At 34.8% G+C, this 18322-nt stretch overlaps 1 protein-coding gene across 1 annotated transcript in view; it reads right to left on the bottom strand.

Moving 5' to 3' along the window:
* Positions 1–18322, bottom strand: part of ADAMTS19 (ADAM metallopeptidase with thrombospondin type 1 motif 19) — a 224764-nt gene that overhangs the window by 94402 nt on the left and 112040 nt on the right. The window contains exons 9-10 of the mRNA XM_007528006.2: positions 13692–13832; positions 11937–12087 (exon numbers count right to left, since the gene is read on the bottom strand). Coding sequence (XP_007528068.2) covers positions 11937–12087; positions 13692–13832 — 292 coding nt within the window. The remainder of the gene's footprint in view (positions 1–11936; positions 12088–13691; positions 13833–18322) is intronic.

The following is an 18322-nucleotide window of genomic DNA, read 5'->3' as shown; positions in this document are numbered from 1 at the left end:
TAGACTAAATTATTCAAGGATTTCTAAAACTTTATCTGCAAATATAGCTCTTTAAACATCTAAGTCAACTACAAATTTAGGTCGGATCAAGACCATTTGGCCTGAAAGTACCTAAAGTACAAAGAGGTTCAGATACCACTAAAAAGGTACAAAGCATGGTCAAGTATATTAATATAGATACTAATCATTGGATTATCAAAGAAAACACCCCCCCCCAACTAATCCCTGCCCTAATCCAACTTTCTAGCCCTTTTCTCTACTCTGACACCATTCTCTCAGACAATCCAACTTCAGGCTACTGTCAAGCTCAAGCAAAACTATCATAATTGTATGCCCCCAGGAACATACCTAAAATAGATTTTTCAAGCTTTCTTCTACCCTAAGGTTCTTAATCTCATCTGCTCTATTCCTACTTTTTGGTTCCTATTCATTAACCAATTTGCTTCACTTTACATATTGCCGCCTTCCAGACACCAAGTTGCAAATGCTATCATGATTCTATGCTGAATTCTCTGGTTAGATCATCTCATCAGTGTGTCCTAGAACCCCTCATTTCTCCAGCGCTCCGACCTACTGGGGAAGGATAGAAACAAGCTGAGATTATGGACTGACCTGCTAACATCCCTACACAGCAGAGAAGCAATTACAGAATTCCTAACATACTAAAACTTGATGCAAATTTAAAATTAATTTGTAACTCAAATATACTCAATATTATGAGAAAGATATATTTAAATATTTCAAAGAGCTCTTTTACAACTCTAGTAAATTTATTGCAATTCCTAAAATATGATTATCCCTTTTGCTTTGTTTTAAAATCTAAATTTCTGAATGAGGATTATTACAAAGCCCTTAAAATTCAATCAACAATGGTAAGAGTGTGACAAATTTTATTTATATTATTTTAACTACTATTTCCATCTGTTCTAAAGTATTTCATACAAGTATATCTGACTCTATTTAGGATATAATCTTACTTGATTTTTAACACTCATCATTTACATCATCCAGAAATTTATTTTAGATATTACCAAAATCAAATTTCCTTTGCACAATAGTTTTTCAAGTATCTTGAATATAAACCCCAAAGTTATATCCATCTGTTCACATTATGTTTGTGAGTACATTTAGGTTTCAGTTAATACTATATCATTGAGAATACTGGTTCCTACAAGCTTTGTCTTAAAACCCTTCTGTTTAATTTTTTTTATAATCATGGGATAAAGTTATGAATTTCCTACAAAAGTAGCACTTTGCTTTACTTACATTTGATAAAGCTTAGTTGTGCTATAACATATATCTTTTAGTCAAGTTCTGGTGCATATTGTACTAAAAAGTAAATAAGCTATATTATAGTTTTGAAATAATGCTTGTTGAACTCTGTTGGTGGTCTGAATTCTGACCTTTCACCATCATCTGCTATTCTAAACTTCAAGTCCTCTAATTGATTCTCTCTCAAGGGACTGTGAGCATAAAAGCAAACTTGGCAGCTTTTCAAGATAAGCACAGTCATGTAGAATAAATCTTCCATAGAGTAGATCTATTTACCTTTCATGTTCTATAGGTTGGGCTAGCATTCTTATGGCAAGAAAATAATAGCCTCATTCTTAAAAATAACTCAGATTTGGGATTTCACACCCAAGTGACAAAATTAAAACAAAATGTTGAAGAGATGCCAAAGACTCTCTTTTTATCTTGAATAGAGTGTGTTAATTGTGTGATATTGATGCTGCAATATCAAATCCACTCCTAAGTATTTTGTTAGAGCCATACATTCTAGTTATGTTACATAGCTAGAGTCAAGCAATTTTTCAGTATAACTATTAAAGCCACGGACTTGTCCATTAATGAAATAATTAATTTTATGATAAAATTAATTCATTAATTTCATGATAAAAAATGCACAACTTGGCACTTCTGAGTCATGTAATAAAGATAATAGGAAAAGATGACTAAAAATGTGTAATATGACTTCAGGTGTTTATTTCAAGGTTTTAAGAAGTGTTGATGTAAACATATAACATATTTGGAATTGAATAATTTAAGTAGAAAATTAATTACCCTTGTGAAAACATCATAAAATTTATCTTCAGAAATAAAGTACAATAATATCTGTCTTTGTAGCATATGGTTCCACTAAGATTTTCTGGAACATTTGCTATGGATTGCTTTAGAAAATCTTCCGTGCATCTATACAGCAGTAATAGTTGAATCTTCAAACTGAACTTTTTGTTCTTCACAAACTGTCTTCCAAAATACAATTTCACTCAGTAAGAATTTAATTATTATTGTAATATAGTATGGGATGTTACTTTCAAGAACATTTTTCAATACAGAATACTTTACTATTATTAAATACAGAAGAGTGGGAGGCAAATGGAGGGGTAGTAAGGGAGAGAAAATATATAAGAAGAGAAAGGGAGCTAGAGTTGGAGGAATGAGGATTAAAATGTAGAAAATGAAACCCAATTCTTTGTAAATAATAACTAAATTAATCTAGTAAAAGGAGGGCAAAAATAAACATTACTGGGAAATAAACATGACATGAAAAATAATGTTGTCTAAACATATATGGAACCAAACACACCCATAAAAAATTTTGTGCATACATATGTTCATAGCAGCACAATTTATAATAGCCAAAACCTGAAATCAACCCAGGTGTCCAACAGATAAGTGGCTGAGAAAGTTGTGGTATATATACACAATGGAATGCTACTCAGCTATTAAGAATGGTGAATTCACCTGAAGAAATCATGTTAAGTGAAATAAATCAGAAACAGAAGGATGACTATTGGGATGATCACACTCTCAGGCAGAAGTTGAAAAACAAGATCAGAAGAGATAACACAAGTATATGATAAAATTCTCCATTCATTCAATTAAAAAACTGGCAAAGCAACCACTGGAAAAACATGCACTTGAAATTAATGAAGCTTATGAAACTAAACGGTAGACATCATAAAATTATAATGAGATATTGAAAGATTTCCTTTAATATTTCTAAAATGACAAAGATGGCATCTTGGCACCAACATATGGAAGAAAATATATGATGTATTCAAAGTGTCAAGAGGAAAAAATAGAAATCAATCTGAATTCATGAACAGAATAAAATGGTATGGCTTGGGTCCAGGTGGTGGTGCACCTGGTTGAGTGCACATGGACTTAGGTTCAAGACCCCGGTCCCCACCTGCAGTAGGAAAGCTTGGCGAGTGGTGAAGCCTTGTTGCAGGTGTCTCTCTGTCTCTCTCCCTCTCTATCACCATTTCCCTCTTGATTTCTAGCTGTCTTTATCTAATTAATAAATAAAGATAATAATAAATAATAATAAATGTTATGGCTCAAGGTTGAATATAGACTCTTTTAAGGAAGCAAAAGCTAAATGTTTACTAACAGCAGATATCTCCAAGAGAAATATCTAAAAGATGCATTTCAAAGAGGAAGTACATAATCTCACAGAAAAGGTTTGAAAAGTAATGGGGAACAAGACTGTATTAAACAAGGAAAGATTTAAATAAATGTTGACTACTTACAGAACAATGATTGTATCTAAACAAGCACTACAAAGCTTCTTTTAAGCGGGGGGGAAAAAATGCAGCTCCTTTACATCCTATTGGCCATTGTCAAATGTTGTCTTTCAACTCTCCTACTCCACATAGTACAGTATTAACAGTGGTAGTTGAACAATTGACATAGGAAGAAAAATGTAGTTTATGTATTGCTAACAAAGGACTTCATAGTTCAACATATGAGAAACTGATTTTTTTTTTTTTAAGGGCAGGGCAGGGTGGTAGTGCAGTGGGTTAAGCGCACATGCATGAAGCTCAAGGACAGGTGTAACATCCTGTTTCTAGCTCAAGGATCCCCACCTACAGGGGAGTCTTTTTAGAAGCAGTAAAGCAGGTGTCTTTCTCTCTCCCTTTCTGTCTTCCCCTCCTCTCTCGATTTCTCTCTGTCCTATCCAACAGCAACAACAGCTATAACAACAAGGGCAACAAAAATGGCCTCCAGGAGCAGTGGATTTATACTGCAGGCACCAAGCCCCAGTGATAACCCCGGGGGCAAAAAAAAAAAAAAAGAGGAAGAAGAAATTCTCTCGATAATTAATGAAACCATCTAGAAAACACACACAAAAAGAGAGGCCATTTTACAGAAAGACTATCCAGAACCTACAAGTATCAAATAGAAATATAAGGTAAAATGTTTCCCCTTCTGGAATGGTGGGAAAATTTTCCTGAAGATCAACCCTCCTACAGATTTAAAAAAAAAACAAAACTATGAATTGCAGACTGAGAAAAAACAAAGACCCTACTGGTGGTTCTGGAATATAAATAAAAGCAGTAACACCCACCTCCCCCCCACCCCCCCCACGATCCCTCAGGTGAAGAAATTAGCATAAAGGACCAACTACCAACTTTAAATCTCAGCTTTGAAGTTATCCTAAAAGGCTATGGTGTGAAAATACCTCATCAATGCAACAGAGAGAAACTGTGGAAGTGAGAAACATGCCACATGTTTTGACTTCTTACTATAGGAACTGAGGTGGTTAGAGCTGTCAAAAGCAGGAGGGACACATCTTCATCTTACTATTGACCCTTGGGATAAAGTATCACCTAGATAGAAAAGAGTAAACTATTCTGAGAGAGGAGTTGCAGTTAGATAGACTTCATCTTCATTCTTTACAATAAAATTGAGATTGAATTAAACAAATTTACCTTCCTGGCTGGAGAGGAGAAGAATGGAAAGGCCCTTTTTGGAATAGTATTCAAATACAGAGCATTTGCAATAGGGGTTAGCAAATGTCTTATATAAAATGTCAAATGATACACACACACATCAGCTTGTGAGCTTTTTTGGTCATTGGCGTAATATTCAATAATCATAGTGATTTCAACACCAAAAAATATCTTGTAATGCATAAGTCATTCAAAATAAGGAATAAAACATGCTAGCACATGAAAAGGACATAGACACCATTAATACCTAAATTATTGCATAAGGTCACAGCTGACTGAATTATAGGTAGCAGTAAGTCAATTGTAGAGGTGGGCACTTTAGCATACGTTGGCCAGTGATAGTTCACCTAAACCACTAAAATAAGTTAAGTTTTGATTAGTAACATAGTATGCTTCACTTAAAATCTAGAGATAGACACTGCACTTTACAACATACATTCTTTCAAGTACACAGAGAACAGATAGCAAAACTTCTAATGCATTAATTAAATATTTATTCAAATTAACTTGGAAGTATATAGACTACCTCAATTTACTAAGGTGGAATTAAATAGGTACAATTAAAACATCCTCTTTTAATAATTATTATTATTATTTTCCCGGAACACTGCACAGCTCTGGTTTATGATGGTGTGGGGAACTAAACCTAGGACTTTGGAGCCTCAGGCATGATAATCTCTTTGCATAACTATTATGCTTTTCCCCCCAACTTTAAAAGTGATCTTTTCTAGGGGTATGGATTGACCTGCCAATAGTCATGTACAGCAGAGAAGCAGACCTTCCACCTACTACACCCCATGTATAATTTTGGTCTATACTCCCAGAGAGGGAGAAATATTAGGGGAAGATGGCCAGAGGGACCTGGTGGGAGAAGAGGGGGAAAAAAAGTGGGACCGGAGGGTGGGGGGGGCATTCAGAAGTAGTAGGTATGGCTTAGGAAGATAAGGTAGGACCATAAAAAAATGGGTAAATATATATAAATATAGATAGATAGCTATAGAAATAGTAGTCAACCCAAATCTTTGATCTTGGGAGAACTAATGCAGTTTCCTATGGAGGGAATGGGGACATAGATTTCTGGTAATGGAAACAACATGAAATTGTACCCCTGTTATCTTGTAATTTTATAAATCAGTATTAAATCACTAATAAAAACAAAAACGTAATCTTTTAAAAATGTTTTCACTAGTAAGTTACAATTCAAATTCAAAAATATCTCTAGTGCTAAGAAATATTTAAATTGGAAGGAAAGGAATATATCATAGAATAATTTAATTTCACAGTAGGAAGAATAGAAATTAAATAAAATTAAAACAACAAATCTTAATGAGAATATTTCATTTTTTAACCATTACAAAGTTAAAAATGCTTGAAAAATTATCATATAAATTATACATTCTTTATAAGTAATAAGAATTTCTCACCTAAATTATAGAAAGAACTGAAAATCAGAAGAATTTTAAATAAGCAAATATAAGTAGGCAATTTACAAAGATATGGACTTAGGGGAAAAAAACTGTAGTAATAAGAAGACAGGAAAAATAATTATAAGAAGTTAAGAGATTAAGTGCTAGGGAGACAGTATAATGGTTATCCAAAAGATTTTCATGTCTGAGCTTCTGAGATCCAAGGTTCAATCCTTAGAACCACCATAAACCAAAGCTGAGCAGGTCTTTCTCTTTGTATCTCTCATTAAAATAAAACTATTAAAAAAGAAATTAAAAAACTAAGAATTATATTGTCTAGATAAGTAAGTTGTCCTCAAATTTATGTTCTCACGTTAGTGTACAATTAATTTTTTTAAAATATTTATTATTTTTTTTTATTTATTGGATACAGACAACCAGAAATCAAGAAGGATGTGGGTGATAAAAAGTCTCTCCTTTAGATTCATGATAAGTCAACAATTTGTTTGGCATTATATCTTAACTCTGTTTTTGCCGCCAGGTTCCAGATGTTACCATGATGCCAACCTGACTTCCCTGTGTCCTGGAGACTCACTTCCCTATACTCCTGCCCCACTAGGGAAAGAAAAAGACAGGCTGGTAGTATGGATCAACCTGCCAACACCAATGTTCAGTGGGGAAGCAATTACAGAAGCCAGACCTCCCACCTTCTGCACCCCATAATGATCCTGGGTCCATGCTCCCAGAGAGATAAAGAATAGAAAAGCTATCAGGGGAAGGGATGGGATACAGAGTTCTGGTGATGGGAATTGCATGGAAACGTACCCCTCTTAATCCTATGGTCTTGTCAATATTTCTATTTTATAAGTAAAAATTAATTTAAAAAGAAAGAAAAAGAAAAATTATAGTGACATTCCTGGTATGCTTGTGTACTTAACATTTATGCCATTTTTCACATTGTAAACAGACTGCTAAGACTATCAGTACTGACAAGAAAGCAGTAGAAATACATCTCCCAGGAGTTGGCAGTAACGCAGTGGGCTAAGCGAAGGTGGCACAAAGTGCGAGGACTGACATAAGGATTCTGGTTCAAGGCTCTGGCTCCCCACCAGCAATCAGGGGAGTCCCTTCACAACTGGTGAAGCAGGTCTGCAGGTGTCTATCTTTCTCTCCTCCTCTGTCTTCCCCTCCTCTCTCCACTTCTCTCTGTCCTATCCAAAAAATTAAAATTTTAAATGCACGATGGAACATTTGTTAGATGACAAAATTGTGAGAATAAAGTCTTGGTAATTTTAATCTATCATGTTTTTATTTTCCAGATCTCTTAAGAAGGAAGGAATTAAAAATATTCGATTTTACCAATATTTACATGATAACTTTATCAATAATGCTTTTTTAGTTTGTCAAGCTGCTACTAGCCATGAAGACTATCTTATGTGAAATTAAAATTCCTATTACCTCTGTAACTTCACAAAGTCAAATCAGAGACTCCGTCTTATATAATTATACAGTTACTCATTTCAGTGTCAGGTAGTTTATTAGATCAATGAAAGTTTTGAAAAAATTAACATATTTTGATGTGTTAAGATGTAAGAGAAATGTACTCTAGATGTTATTTTTGTCACTTGAGAAAAAGTTCATTTACAAGACTGCTGTTGAAGGGTTACATTTTCACATCTCCCCATGATAGGTTTCAGCACATCCCATCAGCCATCAAATTTCCATCTCCCTCTACCACAAGGTACTGGGACCTCTATTCCCTCTCACACCGCTCCCTCCCCTTTTGAGTCCTTGGTTCTGCAGAAATATACCAGTTTATTGATGTCTCACTGTATTTCCCCTTGCTTTGTTTCTTAAATTCAACATTCAAGTGAAATGTTGTATGCAACCTTTTCCATCTGGATTATTTTACTTTGCTTTGTTATTTTACTTTTTGTTGTTATTGTTGTTGTTCCACCCACATTGCAGCAAAAAAGAGATGTCATCTTTTCTTATAGCTGAGAAGTTGTCCATAGTGTGCATGTTACTTTCTAGAGTTACTATGTAATTAAATTATACCAAAAGTTTTCTATACAATACAATGTGTATATAATTCATTCTGTACCTAGATCAAAACTAAAAGGCAGAAACTTAAGTTTCTAGGGTGTTTTCAATTATTTTAGAGCATTTCCCTCACAAGTAAAAACAAATCATAACCCTTCTTGGGCCATTTCTTGGTGGGAGAACATCCACATCTCTTATTTCAGGCAGCTATTACAATGACTAGGTGCAGTTGAAGCTGGCTGTCACAAGACAACAGATGGACTGGAAGCAACCAACTGCACAGGACTCAGCAACAAAGCCATCCATGAAGTCCGCCATGTGCAAACTAATGCACAAGAGTAAGCTATTATTGCTAAAAGGCGTACTTCATAAACATCTCTAAATCATGCCTTTAGATATTTTGCAAATCCAAGTCTGCTAGTCTAAGGATAAATTTGTCACAATTAGATCAGCATGTATGTAATGCTATAGATTCTCTCTGTGCTTATATGTGTGCACATGTGCTTACAAACTTGAATTAGCAAGACAAAATTAAAATATAATAGACCAACAACCATTCTCATCTCCAGAGACAGATGATTTTTAAGAGTCTACGAAAAACATACATATTAAAATATTGCTTAGAGTCCTTACTCTGTGAAACTTGATATTTTCAACTGATAGGCAATAGTGTGGCCATAGCAGGTCTGATAAATTCATGTAAAATCTGTGAAATATGTTATATGTTATATAGCTATATATGTTTTTATATAGCTATCAAATTAGTATTCTATAAACATATTTTATGCTATCATGACATAATATACATCTGAATTAATTTATATTAATGAAAAATTAGAATCCTAACAAAATCATTTAACTGACTCAATTATTCTTTCAATAATTATTTATTGAATGCATTTTATGTGTTATAGATACAATAGTACAAAGGACTTATAACCATTCCAATGTTATAATTCTTGTATTCGAGAGATTTGTTTTGTATCAAACATAGCTGACAAATTGAAGGATATGAGGATTTCTTCTTTATCTACTTGAAGGTGTTGATAAATGTGGTCTTTCACAACCCAGCTATCCAGTCTGCCCCATTTGTATACAGGCCTCTCCAAGTATATTAGAATTATACTGCCTGGCATGTATGTGGCCAGAGAGTTATAGACATCTTCACATAATAGTAAAATCTTGTGGGGAAAATAGATGCATAGTCTGAGACTTCATTTTACTACCAGAATTACCAATTTTTATTAACAGTTAACCATTTCCACTTTCAGATGCCAGCATCTTCCTTCTTCTTCATCCAACAATTATACCAATACTTCATCAGAGTATTAATTATTTTCTCATTATCTTCTTAACCTTTAAATATTGTAGTGATCAAGTTTTCAGTTCTGTATTTTTTTCTCTTCTCTCTTTTCTGCATGTTATTATTTAGTATCATGTATTCAATATTATCATCTATTTGCTGATGACATTCATATACCCTGGACCTAACTATGTCTCTTGCTGAATGTCTAATAAGCACTGTAAGCTCAGAATATAACCAAGACTCCACTACTTTCTGTATCTTCTTTTAAGCCTCTCTCTCATTCTATTTATTCTTTCCATATTTCTTCCAACATAAATGCAAGGTTTTCTCTCTCCTTTTAGATCTCTAAATGTCACAAATATGGGTTTGGAATAATGACTTTAGAATAATATCAGAATATAATTTTAGAAGCACATATATCTGCCTCTTAGTTCTTAAGATGCATTGAAAAATAATCTATCACTGAGGTATCACTGTTTTGAGCCAACGTTTTTTTCCAGATGGAGAAAGAGTGAAAGTCAAGGAGGTGGAGGGAAAGGGAGGGGAAGGAGGGATGGAGTGGAGAGGAAAGAGATCACAGCACCAAAGCTTTCCCCAGTGTGGTGAGAGTTAGAATCAAATCTGGATAGTATGCATGAAAAAGTAGAAATACTCTCCAGGTAAAGTATCTTCCAGGCTCTACCCCTACTTCTTATATTCTATAGAAAATATCTTACTTAATATGATTCCTATAAATTCCATCCAAAGGTATGGAAAAGGGGAAGATTTCATCATCTCTTCCAGTGGAATTGTCAGGCAGCTTCTGCCCCCCCCCTCCGTTCTGATGCTCTGGTCTATTTACATAATCATTGTTTTGCCTGAGACCCACCATGCCTGCAGGGTATTGGTTAATCCCACTGGTTAGAACCTTTGCAACAGCTGCTATGGAAGCTTTCTATCTTCCCATTCTTTTCTCCACCCCCTCTCCTAGCCATTTCCTTTTCCCACTTGCCACTTCTGGTTAAAGATATATATAAAGGTGTTGTCTCTGATCAATAAAGGCACTGCACTGAGTTCCCACTCCTCCACGAGTTCCTGGTCTCTCTCCCAAGTCACTGAGTAAGCAGCAGCCCAGCTTGGCTTTGGTTGAGTTCTCTCCAACCCAGAGAGCACGTGCCCGGAAGAAACACCCTTGAAGCTAGCCCGGCATGTAATAGTATTCCATTGTATATGTGTACTACCACTTTTTAAACCATTCATCTGTGTTTGGACATCTGGATTGCTTCCAGGTTTAAGTGAGATAAATTAGAGAGAGAAAGACAAATACTAGATGACTTAATTTATGGATAGTACTTAGGAGTCAAGGAAAGAAAAGAGAAACAGAGTGTGAAGTTTAACTTTGTGTGGTGTACTGTAGCACAGCAAAGGACTCTGAACATGTGGGAGATGGGAGTAAGGGGATATTGGGGACCTAGTGAAGAAGGAATTGGATTGGTGATCGGGATGGAGTTCAGGTGCTTATCACAGGAAAATTTGTACTCATCTGTTAATAATTGTCCTGTAAACCACTATTTCCTCAATATGATGATTTAAGGGGGGAAAGATGTCTTACAAAAGACTACACACAGACTAAACTAGAGAAAAAAAATTTTATATTTATTTATTTATTTATTTATTTATTTATTTATTTATTTTCCTCTTTGTTGCCCTTGTTAGTCATTGTTGTTGTAGTCATTGATGTAGTCGTTGTTGGACAGGACAGAGAGAAATGGAGAGAGGAGGGGAAGACAGATAGAAGGAGAGAAAGATAGACACCCACAGACCTACTTCACTGCCTGTGAAGGAGAAAAAATATTTTATAGATACAAATATCACAAGAAACTTTGGGTAGGGGAAGAGACAATTTTTTCTGGAGCCTATAATGAATACTTAGTTTTATTTGCAAGATGTCTGATATAAAACCAAGGAAACACCCTTTGATTTGAGAAACAGATTAGAACCTTGTAACAATAATTATGCTTCAAGATTTAAAAAAAAGTCAATGTAACCAATGTTAGTGAGACCTACTATATAAATACAGCAAATAAATAGTTCCTTCTCTCTCTCTCTCTCTGTGTGTGTGTGTGTGTGTGTGTGTGTGTGTGTATGTGTGTGTTTGTTTTGAGAGGATACAGAAAGTGATAGGTAGATTATGAGTAGACTTCTCTGACTTCAGTAATTTTTAAAGTAGAAGTCCCTAAATCCCTCCTAACTTTGCTTTAGATTCTGTACTTTATTTTTACTGCTTCCATAGTGCCAAGGGGGATATGCAGAAACCCTTTATTAGAAAAATTTATTTCCAAGACCAGGGTACTTTTGAACTATGAAATACATAATACAATCAACTTCCCTCCCTCCCATCAATGCTTTAAAATCATGAATGTGAACATATACTTAAAAGTGTCAGTTGGATACAACCTTTACCTGCATTTCTTGACAAAAGGAAGCCAGTGGCCCAAAGAGAATCTGACATTGTTCATTAGCAGTATATGTCATCCCTGGCAACTTGGAGGGGACCATCACAGAATTGACACTCTGAGGATTTGTCTGTAACAAGCAGTTACTGGCCTTTGACCTGAAAAATGGTCAGATAAATATTACATTTTAATTAAATGAAAAATATTGCTATGGCTCATTAGAATAACAATAGAATAAATGTTTCTAATATTGAAGATGGGTTCTTACTTTTATAAAGTCTTCCCTATTGAATATTCATATAAATTATTCTATATATGAAAATCATTTATTTAAGATTTTTTCAAATAATAATGATTTCAAGATAAGGGAAGTTTGGTTTAGAATGGGCTTTCATGTAGACTAGATCAGCTATTCTATATAACACTGTATAAAACTTATCTTACATATTTATAAAATGAAATTCATTCTATAGAACAATTTGCCTGAAACTGATGTGTAATAAAGAGTGGGTTTCTTTCTTTTATCCTTTTTAAGATATGCAGAGAGGGATAGAAAGAGAGAGAGAATGAGACCACAGCAGGGAAGCTTGCTTCCATCTGGTGAGGATCAGATTTGAACTTGAGTTGCAAGGATGGGGAGATAGCATAATGGTTATGCAAAGAGATGCTCATGCTTAAGGCTCCAAAGTCTTTCGATCAATCCTCAGCACTACCATAAACCAGAGTTGAGCAGTGCTCTCTTAAAAAATAAAGCAGACAAAACAAACCAATGTTATGAACTTGAGCTGCATACAAGTCAAAGCAACAAATTATCCAAGTGATAGTTTGTTAGTCATGAAAGTAAAGGTTTCTTTCTTTTTTTAATTTTTATTTTACTTATTTTATTGGATAGAGACAGAGAGAAATTGAAATGGGAGTGGGAAGGAGAGAAGGAGAGAGACACCTGCAAACCTGCTTCACCACTTGTGAAGCTTTCCCCCTGCAAGTGAGGACCAGGGGTTTGAACCCAGGTTCTTGTGCACTGTGATGTGTGGCAATTAACCAGATGAGTCACCACATGCCCCATGAAAGTAAATTTCTTAAGGCTACTATACTCAGGGATATAAAGACTTTGTAAAAATCATTTTCAGGTAATTGTTGATAGTACAAATATTTTTAACTTAAGATTGTCATATAAATTTCATTTATAAAATAATTTTTAAGTAAATGAGTTTATTAGAGTTTAGTTCATATGAAGGAAATCATGCAATTTCATGCATAGTCTTTCAAAACTCAGTAATGTCTACTAAAGGCCTTGCACTACTTAGATATTCACAATGTTACCTTATGAGTTATCGTCTGAGCTCTCTCCACTATAATGCCAAAGATCATTCACAGAATCTATCTCTATCTCTATCTATACACATATATATTTATAAGCAGAATTGTGTTAATATAGTAAAAATATGCCTATTTTGTCTATTACAAAGTATTTTAGCTGTTTTTCCCATTAACAAAGAAATAAAAAATGAATTAAGGAGAATTGGAATAAAAATTAGAACAACAGTAATATTGGAACAATAGTTCATTTAGTAACCTTGGTGACCAAGTGGGTACATTTCTGAACTTCATGGACGGTTCTAAATTCATCTCCCTTTATAGCAGATTCTCTCTTCCTCTCCTCTCTCACATAAATGAGTACATATTTACTTGGTGCCATCTTCCCAGGTTGGTAAGGCACACATAAACATTCACAAAGCAGCAATTGTTAAGGTGGCAGTACCTGAGAAATCTCTCCAAATCGTCCTTGCTGCATTGGGACCATGATACATCCCCAAGATTTTGTCCTTTAATCCATTCACCAGACATAATATGAAGACCGTCAGCACATGATGGGTGGTCATTGTCATGATTAATGCCCATGCTAGTTCAAATATAATAAAAAATTTAAATGACAGACATTAATCAACTATTATTTTTTAACTTTTCACAGCTTCAATTAAAATAACAACCAAGTGCTTAAAAATAACAATAAAAGTGAGATGAGTTTTGCAGGCTAAAATCAAACTTGATTCCAGATTTCTATTTTAAATGTTTGTCATCTGGGCTAAAAGGGAATATTAGTATAAAGGAAAAGATATTCCCGCACAACATAGAAAATGTTTAGGTTATGTATATCAACCTAACTCTTAGGTAGATCCATTGTTCACATAATTTTCACATTGTTCACATAGTGGTATGCATTGTTCACAAAACAGTCTGCATGAAACAGAGTTTCTACTTAATTACATGGGATTCTTGTATAGCCTTCCTTCATATATTTGATTCAATCTGAAACCACACTAGTCTAATAACTTCCTAATATGTTTTTATCATGTTTTATTAGACAAGATAACTCATCCTATAAATTATTCCTGAAAAACTTTCAGACTCTTGACCACCTTCACTTTTTTTTTCTTTTAAATTGTATTTATTTATTTTCCCTTTTGTTGCCCTTGTTGTCTTTTTATTGTTGTTTTCTTTTAAATTGTATTTATTTATTTTCCCTTTTGTTGCCCTTGTTGTCTTTTTATTGTTGTTGTAGTTACTATTGTTGTTGATGTGGTTGTTATTGGATAGGACAGAGAGAAATGGAGAGAGGAGGGGAAGACAGAGGGGGGAGAGAAAGATAGACACCTGCAGACCTGCTTCACCGCCTGTGAAGTGACTCCCCTGCAGGTGGGGAGCGGGGGGCTGGAACCCGGATCCTTACGCCGGTCCTTGAGCTTTGCGCCACCTGCGCTTAACCCACTGCGCTACCGCCCAACTCCCACCTTCACTTTTTAATGAGTCTTGAATATGTGACATTAGATTGAAACTCTTTTCTAAAAATCTTACATCTCCAATGAATGTGCATATTAGATATGTTATGTCTAAAAACTGTCCTTATATTTTCATTCAAGACTGTCACTTAGAGGAACAAAATTTCACTATTTTTCTTTTGTTCTCTTCTATGTGTGTTTCTGATATTTAAAAATCTGCCATAAATCTTGAGAATTAGAAATATTCATGACATAATATATGCTTCCCTCTCTGAAATTATCATCCTGACTATTTTATTTATTGTTAGCAGAAAACTCTGCCAATTACACTTTCAAAATATTTTCCTCAACTGTCACCTTTTTTTTTTACAAAAGACTTATTCATCTCTCTAAGACCTAGAATATTGAAATCATAATAATAAATTATGCTTTAGTCATGTAGAACCATCTTATTTCAGTTAAATGTTTTATAGACTCTCCAATGAACTCTTAATCATTCATTAAAATAATTATGAATGAGGGACAATATTGAAGGCAGATTCTAAGTTTGACATTATGCCAGTATAGTCAACTGGTTCTTTTATCATTATGTAATGACTTATAATTCACATATATGGGAGTCGGGCTGTAGCACAGCGGGTTAAGCGCAGGTGGCGCGAAGCACAAGGACCGGCATAAGGATCCCGGTTTGAACCCCGGCTCCCCACCTGCAGGGGAGTCGCTTCACAGGCGGTGAAGCAGGTCTGTAGGTGTCTATCTTTCTCTCCCCCTCTCTGTCTTCCCCTCCTCTCTCCGTTTCTCTCTGTCCTATCCAACAACGACGACAACAACAATAATAACTACAACAATAAAACAACAAGGGCAACAAAAGGGAATAAATAAATAAAATAAAATATTTAAAAAATAATAATTCACATATATATGCTTATTTCATAATAAAAACTGTGAATACCAGATTATCACAGGAATCACAGGAGTTTCACCATTCCAGGTTTACTTTTGCAAATAGAAACAAGGAGACAGAGAAAGAGAAACAGAGAGACAAAAGGAAGGCTACTACAACACAGAAGTTTTTTCCCCTAAAGTGGGGGCTGAACTTGAACCTTGGTCCTGATCATAATGCATTTTAAAACAGTAATGAAAATTTTGCATAAGTTAATAAGAGGAGTCACCAGACTATTTATATGTCTTCAAATTCAAAATAATTAAAACAAATAAATTATATTCTCAACAACATAAATTGAAACTTTGAATCAAAATGAATATAACGAATTTGATGGAAAATTACATTAATGTTCTTAACTGTAGAAACTATATTAATACATAGTGGCAAAAGTATACAGAATATGGAGATTTATGTATTTTACATTTTGAAGACAAAAATGAAAAAGTAAGAGATGATGTGGAATAGTTATGAGCCAGTTGAGTTACTAGGGCTGGGAGGCTATGAAAGCTTTTGAAGTTAGATGGAGCTGTTAAAATTGATGAAGTCATTTGAAGGTATCATGTAGATCATATCATATAAGCCAAGAAAAAAAAAAAAGGACAAATACTGGATGATCTCATTCATAGGTGGGACCTAAGGAGCAAAGACAATAAGGGAAAACATAAGGTGGAACTTGGACTGAGTGTGGTATTTTGCAGCAAAGCAAAGGGCTCTGGGGAAGGAAGGAAATGGGTAGGAGTGAGGGACTCTGGTGTCTTGATGTATGATGGTGGAAAAAGCACCAAGTTGGGGAAAGGAGTATCTTTTTTTAGACATCTATTCTAGGCAGAGAGGTTGTCCCTGTATGTCAACAACTATATTGTAAACCAGTATCTCTCCGATACCCCAAATACAATGGGGAAAAAAAGAGATTTTGGAGTTAGAAATTTGGAGTCTTTATCTCCCAGTCTTTTATTCATGTTATATCAGAGGTAAGTTAATTAACAATAAACAAATAAATGCATTTCAGTTTTCCATTTAAAATATATATTAAATCACTGACTGAGCAGATTTCACAAGAAAGATAGACACTGCCTGGCATAGTGCCTAGAATAGAATGGAAACTTACGGTTACTCTTTTTGTTAGAGCAATAAATCAAAGAAATTTCATCTTAGTTTTATTTAGTCAAATGGCACAAAGAAACAAAGAGCACTGGAAGCCAAATGTTATATTTGTGATCTTTGCTGGAAGTGTGGACTTCATTAAAATAATGCCAAGTGCTGACACCTGTCTTAGGAAGATGTGAAACTGTACCCTGTGACAGCAGCAGACTTGTAAAACAACATTTCCTCAAAGAAAGAAGTAAAGAGAGAGAGAGAGAGAGAGAGAACCTTAAAATATAGCAAAATGAAAAGTGTAGCAAGAATGAACTGTGAATTTCAAATTAAAATAAGAATGGTCTGGGAGGTGACACAATGGATAAAGTGTTGGACTCTCAAGCTTGAGGTCTAGAATTAGATCCCTGACAGCACATGCACCAGAGTCAAGTCCAGGTTCCTTTCTCTCCCTCCCAATCCCTCTTCCTATCTCTCTCATTAATATATATATAATTTTTTTTTTAACCAGAGCACTGCTCAACTCTGGTTTATGGTGGTGAGGGGGATCAAACTTGGGACTTTGGAACGTCAGACATGAGAGTTTGTTTGCATAACCATTATGCTATCTACCCCAGCCCATAAATAAAAATTTTCAAAATTAAATGAGAACAGGAAATGGTAAGTGTGGCACAAGTTTACTGTTCAAAACCTTAGTGCATTTCTAGCTGGATAGTTGCAGTCTCCCCTAAACCTCTCTCTCACCTCTACCACGGATTTTGCCTGCCCTTTATTCCTTTATCTCTCTGTGTGACTGACTCTGTTATATCAGTAGCTATTTGCCAAGTGGAACCCACTCAGCTCTTCCATCAGTGTTGGTACATTCTTTCAAGTCATACCAAAAGAAAAAAAAAAAGGTTTTGTTTTTTTAGAGGCAATCAGTCCTAAAAAAAAATAAATAAAAGCATAAAAAAACTTTATAACTAATGTGTTCATATTAGAGAAGGCATATAACCTCTTCCAAGATTCAGCAATTTGGACACTTTCCCAAAGTGGTGTAATGTGAATTTCCAAATTGGGAAGATTACAGTTTCTTATCCAGATATTCATTTTCCTTCTGGGAGCCTGATTCTCATGTAAGGAATGAGCTACAACCATGGTGAGAGATAACGACTCAAGCATTGTTTACCATTAGTTAAATTTTCCTAAAGCTGTTTAACTCAGAAAAGAATATCATTAAATCTGAACAATAATTTTGAACCACACATCTGGAATTATCCAAGAAAACATTGCTTAGTCCTGATTCTACAAATTTGAAATAGGACAATTGTGGACCTTTATCTGTGCCAGTCACTATATTAATCATTTACAATGATGACATCGTTTAGTCTCACAACATCTCCATAATGTTCCCATTATCATAGCTTCTATTGTACAGACAAGAAAGGCACTGGTGTTCTAGTGAGCTGTGACTCAGACCCAGCAGTCAGATGATCAGGAAAATAGCTCTCCATGCCACCAAACTACAGGACTCCTCTTTCTGGATCAAAACCTTCCATTATATATTTAATTGACTCCTTTCTGAATAATGTT

Source organism: Erinaceus europaeus, chromosome 2, assembly GCF_950295315.1.
Source record: "Erinaceus europaeus chromosome 2, mEriEur2.1, whole genome shotgun sequence".
Lineage (NCBI taxonomy): Eukaryota > Metazoa > Chordata > Mammalia > Eulipotyphla > Erinaceidae > Erinaceus > Erinaceus europaeus.
The sequence above is the reverse complement of the archived record's forward strand: the minus strand, read 5'-3'. Positions and strand labels throughout refer to the sequence as shown.